General features: G+C 37.3%; 2 protein-coding genes across 2 annotated transcripts; one reads left to right on the top strand and one right to left on the bottom strand.

Annotated features, from left to right (window-relative positions):
* Positions 1–624: 624 nt before the first annotated feature.
* Positions 625–3,340, bottom strand: LOC106328772 (cyclase-associated protein 1-like). The gene is made up of 10 exons (XM_013767281.1): positions 2,988–3,340; positions 2,713–2,881; positions 2,573–2,637; positions 2,174–2,477; positions 1,933–2,083; positions 1,735–1,844; positions 1,583–1,638; positions 1,441–1,497; positions 1,188–1,331; positions 625–985 (listed from the first exon to the last, which is right to left on the bottom strand). The coding sequence occupies exons 1-10, from the start codon at positions 3,282–3,284 to the stop codon at positions 899–901; spliced, it is 1,440 nt and encodes a 479-aa protein (XP_013622735.1). The 5' UTR covers positions 3,285–3,340; the 3' UTR covers positions 625–898.
* A 4,235-nt stretch (positions 3,341–7,575) lies between these two features.
* On the top strand, positions 7,576–9,264 carry LOC106334313 (probable 3-ketoacyl-CoA synthase 2). The gene has a single exon (XM_013772619.1). The coding sequence runs from the start codon at positions 7,612–7,614 to the stop codon at positions 9,034–9,036; it is 1,425 nt and encodes a 474-aa protein (XP_013628073.1). The 5' UTR covers positions 7,576–7,611; the 3' UTR covers positions 9,037–9,264.
* The last annotated feature ends 696 nt before the right edge of the window (positions 9,265–9,960 follow it).

The following is a 9,960-nucleotide window of genomic DNA, read 5'->3' as shown; positions in this document are numbered from 1 at the left end:
CCTACTTCGGTATTCAGAAAACATGTCCATAACATTGGAATGCGTCATCAGAAGGATCTATGACTGCTCAATCGAGGGGGAGTTTACGTAGTTGTACTCTTTTTACCTAACTATGGTTTTTCCCATTGGGTTTTCCTAGAAAGGTTTTTAACGAGGCAACAAAGACGTTAAGCGAGAGCGGAGAGTGACACCGGTCTCCAAGGGGAGTGTTACGAAACTTAATTTAATACAAGATGGATGATCAAGGGGGAGTGTTATAAGATAAGCTTTGAAATGATCCTCCACTCCTTTACCAACTTAAGCACTATGATCATCTACTCATCAAGCACTATGATCACCCACTCATTTACCAAATCAAGCACCATCTTTGATATTTTATGTATTGTTGCTCACTATAAATATCATCACTCATCTCACTCTTTTGTACACCATTACATCTTTTTCTTCTTCCTTATAGTAAACTCTCTCAGTTATATTAGTGTTATTTGCTTCCTACGGGTATTAAATTCTATTCTTATTTAAATTTCTCCATACTATAAATTATAAGTTATTTCATAACAATATACACGTATATATAAAAATTTGCATATTCCAAAAATAGGAACAACCTTTTCTCATCAGCAATAGCTCAGAAAAAAAGTATGAGCGCGCACAAAAAAATATTAAATCCAATCCAATCCAGTCCAAAGCCTCAAGGACGAACAAAAGACGAGATGATCAACATCACGAAAAGAAAAAACAAAAGAAGATCCAAATCCCAAAACTGGGAGATGGAGACAGAACCACAAACAAACAAACAAACCAGATTCTCTTCTATTATAATTAGACGAAACCAAGTTAAAAGAAGACCTCATATTTAAGCAAAAACCCAGACTGAACAGAGATTATTCCTCTTTACTTAGGCACCTGAGTGAGAGACCGGCGTTGTCTCGAACTTCCCTTCAGTGAACACATGGTTGTACTGTTGAGGCAGTGCATGTTCCACCTACATTGTTGTATAATAAAAAACATTATGAGAATGATTGCTTTAATGAACTGTGTCACTTCACTCAAACATACACAAGTCCTTGGTTACAATAAGCTTGTCATTAATGAATTCTGAATTTTGGTATCACCCACAGTAACTAGACTCAAGAAATATTTCGTATTAGTAGATTGTCATGGTTACAAAGAGAGGAAAGACATACCCAATCTCCATCAGGGGAAGCACCAGGGACCATTACATTGATCTCACTCGACTTAGCTGTTGTTATAGCTGTTTTTAGTGAGTCTTTGTTTAGGTACAACTGACAGCCAGTTGCGTTGTCCACAGAGACTGTGGGAGCTGAACCCTGTAAGAGCAATCGATGACGTATAGACAAAGCAAAAGCATCAGTGTTCACAGAAAAACTGCAGAAACTACATCATATGTTTTTTTGGCCATTATGATAGAAAACATACCTGGCATTGTACTTCAACGTTTGTGCAGTTCACAATCTCAAATGCAGCAACAACATCCTATACAGACATTGTTAGACTTTACTAGAAATCGCCTCTCTGAATAAAGTGGGAATGTAAGAGGAAACAGTATTATCCCACTCACCGTGAAGACAACACCCATTTTGGTGCATTTGTCAATGGTGATGTTATTGACTTTTCCTACAGATTATGGAAAAACAGTAAGAAACTCAAACATTATTTTAGCAATTGTCCAAACTTTTTACAGTAGAACAGGAATGACGCAGGCAGAGTTACCTTGTATCTGCAAGACAGAATCTTTGCAACCAAATACATACACAGACTGTTTGGAATCACACTCGCTGATAACCAAGTCCTTCTTCCCAATTTGGTTCTCAACAGCCCACCTAATAGTTCAGTAGAAGCCATATTAGAGTACTTCTACCATAGTTTGAATTTGCATCATCTAGTTATTTGTTAGTAAAAACAACCCACTTGCGACCCATTTGAAGTTCCATTTTCGGTGGTCCAGTTTTCGAAACGGCTGGTTTAGTGGTGGTACGAGTTTCCTTCTCAACGGCACTCACTGCTCCAGATCTATCAGCACGGTTCTTTGTCTTCATATCATCCGTCACCTTTTTAAGACCTGTGAACCAAAGAAGGAATAATAAGCTACTTGTGAATCACATTCCAAAGTTTCAGAAAAATATGAAGCCGCACGCAAATTCAAACGTACCTGAGGTCACAGAACCTGAGCTGAGCTGCTGGAAAACAGCAGACATCCCTTGCTTCTGGTTGGACGACGATGACGGCTTCGAAGACTCGGAGCTAAAGAGCGATGCGGATGGTGCTGGGGGAGGAGCAGGAGCACCAGGTGGAGCCTTTGCAGGAGCACTAACAGGTTTCCCTGATGCATTCCAAACAGGTCCCAAGGCGTAATGACTTTTAACATAATCCCTTAAACCAGGTAAGTAAAGCTCTTTCAAGGCCTTAGCCCAGTCCACATGATCAGCGTCTTTGTTACGGTACTCCACCAAAACCTGAAGAAGAACACATAGAGCTCACATGATTAAGCATATACAATCTGAAAAAAAGCAATATGTTTTCCAGAAAGCATAGAAAGAGCATCATCCACCTTGTTGCTGTAGAACTCAGCCATCTGCCAACTTTCTTCCACATGAGCTATTGGCATACTCATACCTTTTTGCAAGGAAAAGAGTGAAAACCACATCACAGTGACGATTACCAAAAACATAATGGCTCAGCTTAGCTTACCACAATCTTTCCCGGTGAAAGCAATCCAAGCCAATGCAGATAAACTATCAGAAGCAGCCTTAAGGTGATTGAAGTAATCATTCCTCCTTCCTTGAGTCATAGCGTCAGCTTTCATCGTAACATCATTCAACGGCTTGAGAAATCCAGCCAATCCAGCCATGTCAGGCTTCTGCTCAAAATCAAAAAACGATACACAAAAGATTCAAAACCAATCCAAAATCCATGAATCGATTACAACTAGTAGTAGCAGGATCATGATCTGTTTCCCGTTTCACCTGAGTTTGCTTGATGCGAATAAGCAGCTCCTTCTGCGCAGCGAAGGCCTCGGCGACGATCTTCGTCACGTCTAGAACAGGTCCGCCGATCCTCTCCGCCGCGGTGAGAATCCTGCCGACGCATTGCGAAATCAGATCGTCGTAAGCCAGAATCGATGGATCAGAGGCCGCGACATTGCCGCCGGAAGAGAAATCTCCTCCGCGGGATAGAGTAACTCCTCCTCCTCCGCCGGTGCTCGAGATGCCTTCGAGCCTCGTAACCGCAGCTTCGAGGCGCTTGATCAAACTCTCCTCCATTTTCGCTTAACAACACCAGATCTGGATGAATATCCAATTTCGAGTCGTTATTGGGATTAGTGTTCGTGGGTTTCATGATTATGGAAAACTCAGGAGAATGTGTGATGACACGTGGCGACTTTTAGGATGATTATCTGTCGCAGGTGGTCGTGTTTTGTCGGATCAATCGATTGACCTCATCCTCGTATAATAGAGTTGATTATTTTTAGTACACATTTTGAGTTTCTCTTAAGTTCATTAGATATTTTCTACCTATGACACACTTTTTTGTAGGGTCCACTGGATTTTTGGACAACTATACCTTTAAGAGAAGAAAAATGTTAGTTTTTTTATTATTTTTCTTATTGTACTCTATGATTTCATTTGTTTTCATCTCAAAATCTAAAATATATTAAATAAAAATAATTGTCATAATAAATTATATATAAAATTTTCTATCTTTTAAGATTCATTTTCATATATGTATGTTTGTAAACAAAATTAATTGTGAACGTGGTATCTAAAACGTGAATAGTAAAGTTATACACTAGTTGTGGACCTGAACACCTTTACACAGAGGTTATTGGCTTATACCTTTAAGAGCTTGTTCTTCGCTATAGTCTCCGGTAAGAAGAAACGCAGATAACCATGTTTCCACCGTTACTCCCACCGTCACCGCGCATACCATCACCACGATTGAGTTTTCGTTCTAACTCGTTAAACGTCTCATCTTTCGATCTGATGTACATCCATCTGCTGGAGACTTCCTCGTGACCACATCCAATACAACGCAACTAGCTCTCGATCTTCGATAAGACAGCTCAATCAGAGATGTCTTCTCCATTGGAGCTCGATCAAAGTTGTCTTATCAGAGATCGAGAGCTAGCTAGTTGCGTTGGATTGGATGTGGTCACATGGTATATCTTCAGCATCCAAAAATGAGATGTTTAGTGAGTTGGAACCGCTCGATCGTGGTGGTAGCCTCGGCAGTGCCGGTGGCGGTGGGAGTAACGATGGAAACGTGGTTATGTGGATTTTTCCTTGCCAGAGACTATGGCGAAGAATAAGCTCTTAAAGATATCAGCCAACGACTTTCGTGTTAAGATGTCCATGTCCACAACTAGTATATAATTCTACTATCCACGCTTTGGTGTCTACGTCCACACTTAATTTTGTTTACACGTTAATATATATATATATGCAAATAGATCTTAAAAGATAGAAAATTTTATGTATAATTTATTATGACAATTATTTGTATTTAATACATTTTAGAATTTGAAATAAAAGTAAATGAAAACAGAAAGTAGAATAAGAAGAGAGAGATTCATGTGATGAGAAGAAAACAGTTTTTATATTAAAAACATAATGCCAATGAGAAAAAGCATAAAGTTTAGGGTCTTAAGAGTCTTTTTGACATGAGAAAGTGTGTCTCAAGCACTAAGTGTCCTATAGTGTAACTGGAAAATAGGAAAGTGTCTCTAAGCGTAAAAAACTCCCCAAGGCACTTTTTGACTAAGTGTCCTATAGTGTAACTGGAAAGTAGGAAAGTAGGAAAGTGTCTCTAAGCGTAAAAACTCCCCAAGGCACTTTTTGACTCGATCCGGTTGCTTTAGATTTCGGTAAAATCAAAATAGTTTTGGTTTACGATACGGTTCAGCTTTGAGCCCTTGTTAATCTGAATAGCAAACAATGAAACGATTTACAAAGCAGAGCAAATTACTGAGCTTTGGTTTGGTTTTGTTTGGTCTAGTTCGATAAGTAAACCAAAAGATAAAATATATTAGAGCATGAGTAATAATGAGAGTTTATACAATGGCATTGGTAGAGTCTCGTCAAATCCAAACGTATCAGTTGCTTTGTTTTTCAGCTTAATTGATAAAGCTAAGAGATTGAAAAGTGAAGAAACTGATATAGGTTTCTAATATTAAAAATGCTTGTAATCTCGTTTAACTCCAACCTTAAACTAAACGCATAGGCGATATAAAGATATTAAAGTCTAATAAAACTTGAAAGCTCAAGAAACCTAATACTGGCATGTTCTTTAGAGTTTCACGGAAGACAAGAATTTTTGCAGTAAAAGCAAAATTGACAAAGTCTATGTTCAAGGATCTATTAACGTAAATTCTATCAAAATTCATGATCAACCGTCCAAAAGCACGGCCCAAAAGTACCAGCATTCCAAGCACCATCAATAAAGTAGACAATGATACTTGAAACTTGAGCAGCAAAGTGTAGTATTGTTGGATGGAGAGGGTTCTCGACGGCGATAGTTGATTCCCAATTTTACTCATAAATATATGTTTAAAAGTGAAAAATAGTGTGATAAATTAGAAGTGTTCTTAAAAAAAATGTGATAAGGTAGAAAAGATAATGAAAGTATTGTGTACAAATATTGCCACATATCCGCTTTTAATTATGTGTTTTCATTGATGAAAATTTATCACATAACTAAAATATTTAAAATAACAATTTGATAATGTCTAGAGATTTTAAGTTGAGATAAAAAATACAAAAGCTTAGAGTAAAATTAATGTTGAGTTTTTAAGTTGAGTATGTAAATAATAAATTATTATCATTTTATAAAATAATTATAATTTAAATTAAAAAGAAAAAAATAGCATCAACTATTGTTGATCTTGCATGTTCAATTCCCAATGTGTACTCCATTGATCTTGCATATGGTGCAGAAATAAAGAGATCCACCAAATTGGAAGATACAAAAACTCCTTTGAAATCGTCTTCGCAACAATATTGAAACTGCGCATCCCAATCAGTTATAGTGGACATGTGTCTTTATCAGTTGTAATGGTGCAATATGGTATTCTCCAATTATCCCGTCTTCACTCGCAGCATCGACATTGATACAACAAGGCCAGAAAAATCTGATTGATTCTCCATGACTACACCTGAAAACATGAATGAGGTTCATAATAATCCTTCCAGGGTAGGGTCAAAGATCAGTCTTAATAGACCACAGATGAGCTTGCATCCTAAACCAAGGACCAGAATTTTTACCTGTCCTCACATGATCTTCAAGCATGTTTTGCTGGAAATCCATTTTGGCCGATAATGTTCCATTTTGGAAAGATGGCCCCAAAAATAGAAGAATAAGAAAATAATACACTATCCAAAAGGTGTGATGAATTAACACTTAATGACTTGTGAAATTCCATTATTAAAGCTTGGTATAACATGGATGAAACACTAGAGCAGGAAGACAAACATACTAAGGGTCTGACTGATGACCATTCGGAAATTAAGAGGAACGAATAAAAAAGGAATGTACGGGAACAAAATATCAGGAATGAAAAAGAATGGTTGTTCCTTATCAAATTTAACAAGGAATAATTTTGTTCTTAAATTCTCTACAAAAAAAAGAATGAAAAAGAATGAGAGGAAATTATTATTCCTTATAAATGGTGATTTTTTTTAGGTACATTAGGGAATGCATTATTCCTCACCGTTCCCTGGTCACCATTCATACTCTAAGTCTCATGAAACGATTATTTACATAAAATTACAACCTTTATTTTAGTTTTTGATATCTGCAAGATGGAAAGGGAAAGCTTCAGCCTCAATCAAGCATGTACATGATTTTTTCCGCTCATTTCTCTATAGATAACAATTTTAAATTAGGTTGCTAACGGGCCGATTCTATGAAATATATAACTGTATAGTGAAATAAAAATACAAAAGCTTAGAGTAACATCAATGTTAAGTTTTTAAGTTGAGTATCTAAATAATTAAAAAAAAATAGCACCAATGAACGATAGACACATAAGCAAATGGGGTTCAATAGAATTTTTGTAAATTTTTATTATTTTTTGTAAATTTTTATATTTAGATACTTTTGGTCAGCTTCTTACTTGCTTTTCTTTTTTGTAATATTAAAATATTGAGAATTCCCACCTTCTATACTTTTGTTGGAGGTCCTCTTATTAACAAAAATGTATGGGTGTCACAGACACAATTGGGCCAAGCCCAAGCCTATTTCCACGTATATTCTCGTGAAGATTACTATTTCTATATATGCAATGCAGCAACGGGTTGAAGTTTCAAACTTTTTGATATGGATTCAAATCGAACTCTCCGTACATATTCCATCAGTTAGCCCATGCACATGATGCCACATTCTTCCACGTATTCATCAAATGGCGACTTCTCTCTGTTTTTCAGTTATATCAAACTCCACCCAACATAACCAGGAGAAAATAGTGATAATTAAAAACAAACCCTCACAGTTTCTTCTCTTCAATCGTGTATATATATATACGCACACGTACTCATCTTGAATCCTCACCAATATAACCAACAATCTCACATTCCTTTTTAGTAAAAATCTCCCATGGACGACAACGTACAGATCCGTAAGAACGTCAAGCTATGTTATCATTACCTCATCACTCACTTTTTAAAGCTCTTATTTGTCGCTTCGCTGACGGTTCTGGTCATGAACGTCTCCCGGTTAAGCCTAAACCACCTTGCATTCATCTTCCTCGTCTTCGTTCTCGGAACCACTCTCTTCTTCATGTCCCGACCAAGATCAGTTTACCTTGTTGATTACTCCTGCTACCTCCCTCCGTCGAGTCTCCAATTTACCTACGAAAAATTCATGAAACATTCTATACTGACTAACATTTTCAACGAATCATCTCTCGAGTTTCAGAGCAAGATCCTGAAACGATCAGGTCTCGGCGACGAGACTTACCTACCGGAGGCTATCCACTACGTCCCTCCGCGTCCCACTATGGCCGCGGCGCGTGAGGAAGCGGAGCTGGTGGTGTTCGGTGCACTCGACAGTCTCTTCGAGAACACCAAAGTCAACCTTAAAGAGATAAGTGTTGTTGTCGTGAACTGTAGTTTGTTTAACCCTACACCTTCTTTATCAGCCATGATTGTGAACAAGTATAAGCTTAGAGAGAACGTGAAGAGCTTTAACCTAGGAGGAATGGGATGTAGTGCTGGTGTCATCGCCGTTGATCTAGCTAATGACATGTTACAGTTATATAGAAACACTTACGCTCTTGTGGTTAGCACGGAGAACATAACTCAGAACTGGTACTTTGGTAATAAGAAAGCCATGTTGATACCTAACTGCTTGTTTAGGATTGGTGGCTCCGCGGTTCTTCTCTCTAACAAGAGTTGTGATCGTAAACGTTCCAAGTATAAGCTTGTTCACACGGTAAGGACTCATAAAGGATCTGATGAGAAAGCGTTCAACTGCGTGTATCAAGAACAAGACGAGACTTTGAAAACAGGTGTTTCTTTGTCTAAAGACCTGATGGCTATAGCTGGAGAAGCTCTTAAGACGAATATCACCACTTTGGGTCCTCTCGTTCTTCCCATGAGCGAGCAGATTCTCTTCTTTGCGACTTTTCTTGTGAATAAACTGTTTAATGCTAAGAAGAAGATGAAGCCTTACATGCCGGATTTCAAGCTTGCGTTTGATCATTTCTGTATACACGCGGGAGGTAGAGCCGTGATCGACGAGCTAGAGAAGAGTTTAAGGCTTTTGCCGAAACATGTGGAAGCGTCGAGAATGACGTTGCATAGATTTGGTAACACTTCATCGAGCTCTATATGGTATGAGTTGGCTTATACGGAAGCTAAAGGAAGAATGAGGAAAGGGAACAGGGTTTGGCAGATTGCTTTTGGAAGTGGGTTTAAGTGTAACAGCGCGGTTTGGGTGGCTCTTCGAGATGTTGAGCCATCGGTTAAGAATCCTTGGGAATATTGCATCCATAGATATCCCGTTAAGATTGATCTCTGATTTGACAAGAACCGGTGGATTGGTTTGTAAATATGGTTAGTCCTCCATGTACCAGAAGACTTGCTCTTCTTATATCCATTACTATTCGGTAAAAAAAAAAAAAAATCAACTGGGTAAATGTATGTATATATGTGTGTTTAAAGGTAGTAGCACATAAATTTACCAAAAGAATTAAAACAAAATAATGAAATAAAATTCCAAGAATTTCTTGGAAACTGGAAATATAATAATCTGGGCTCTTTGATCCAAATTCCAATTAACAAGTCTTCTAGGATCTGATTGTAAAATAAGATTCTTAAGATTAAATTTAGCTGTATTCAAATGATCTTATTCCGGTCATGTTGGCCTTAACTAAACTTCCACTCATTTGTTTACTGATATTCGAGTATAAACTTGCGGAAAAACTCATTCCCAAGAAACACTGATCCCATAATTAGTCAGAGTCTATGTCGGTTTAGCCTATCATTGCTAAGACCATAATTATCCCTTCATCCTCAATGGTTTTTTTTAGTGATTATTTAATATTTTAACTCTACTTAAGTGGGGTTAAGGATTGTGGTTAAGAAACTATCATTTTTAGCGGTCCAATGGGAGTTTCTTAATTAGGGTTTCTAATATTTTTTTTAAAGATAAAATTGATTTATTAAAAAACATATTAAAAGATAACATTTAAAACATAGATTTTAAAAAAAAACATAAAAATAAAGACTAGTACAATAATCGAGAATATTTTGAAAGAAACATTTCAAACTCAGTTGTTGTCTTCATCACGTCCAAAGTAAAATGTTCAACCAAATCAGCTTTGAGCTATTGATGCATTTGTCTATCACGAATTCTAGTTCGAACACCCATCATATTAGTGATATTTGAAGGTATATCTGTAGAATACGTGAGATCGACCTGTGAAGTTCCGGTGTCTTGTCC

This window comes from Brassica oleracea, chromosome C3 (genome assembly GCF_000695525.1).
Source record: "Brassica oleracea var. oleracea cultivar TO1000 chromosome C3, BOL, whole genome shotgun sequence".
Taxonomy (NCBI): Eukaryota; Viridiplantae; Streptophyta; class Magnoliopsida; order Brassicales; family Brassicaceae; genus Brassica; species Brassica oleracea.
This window is presented reverse-complemented; position numbering and strand designations above follow the sequence as displayed.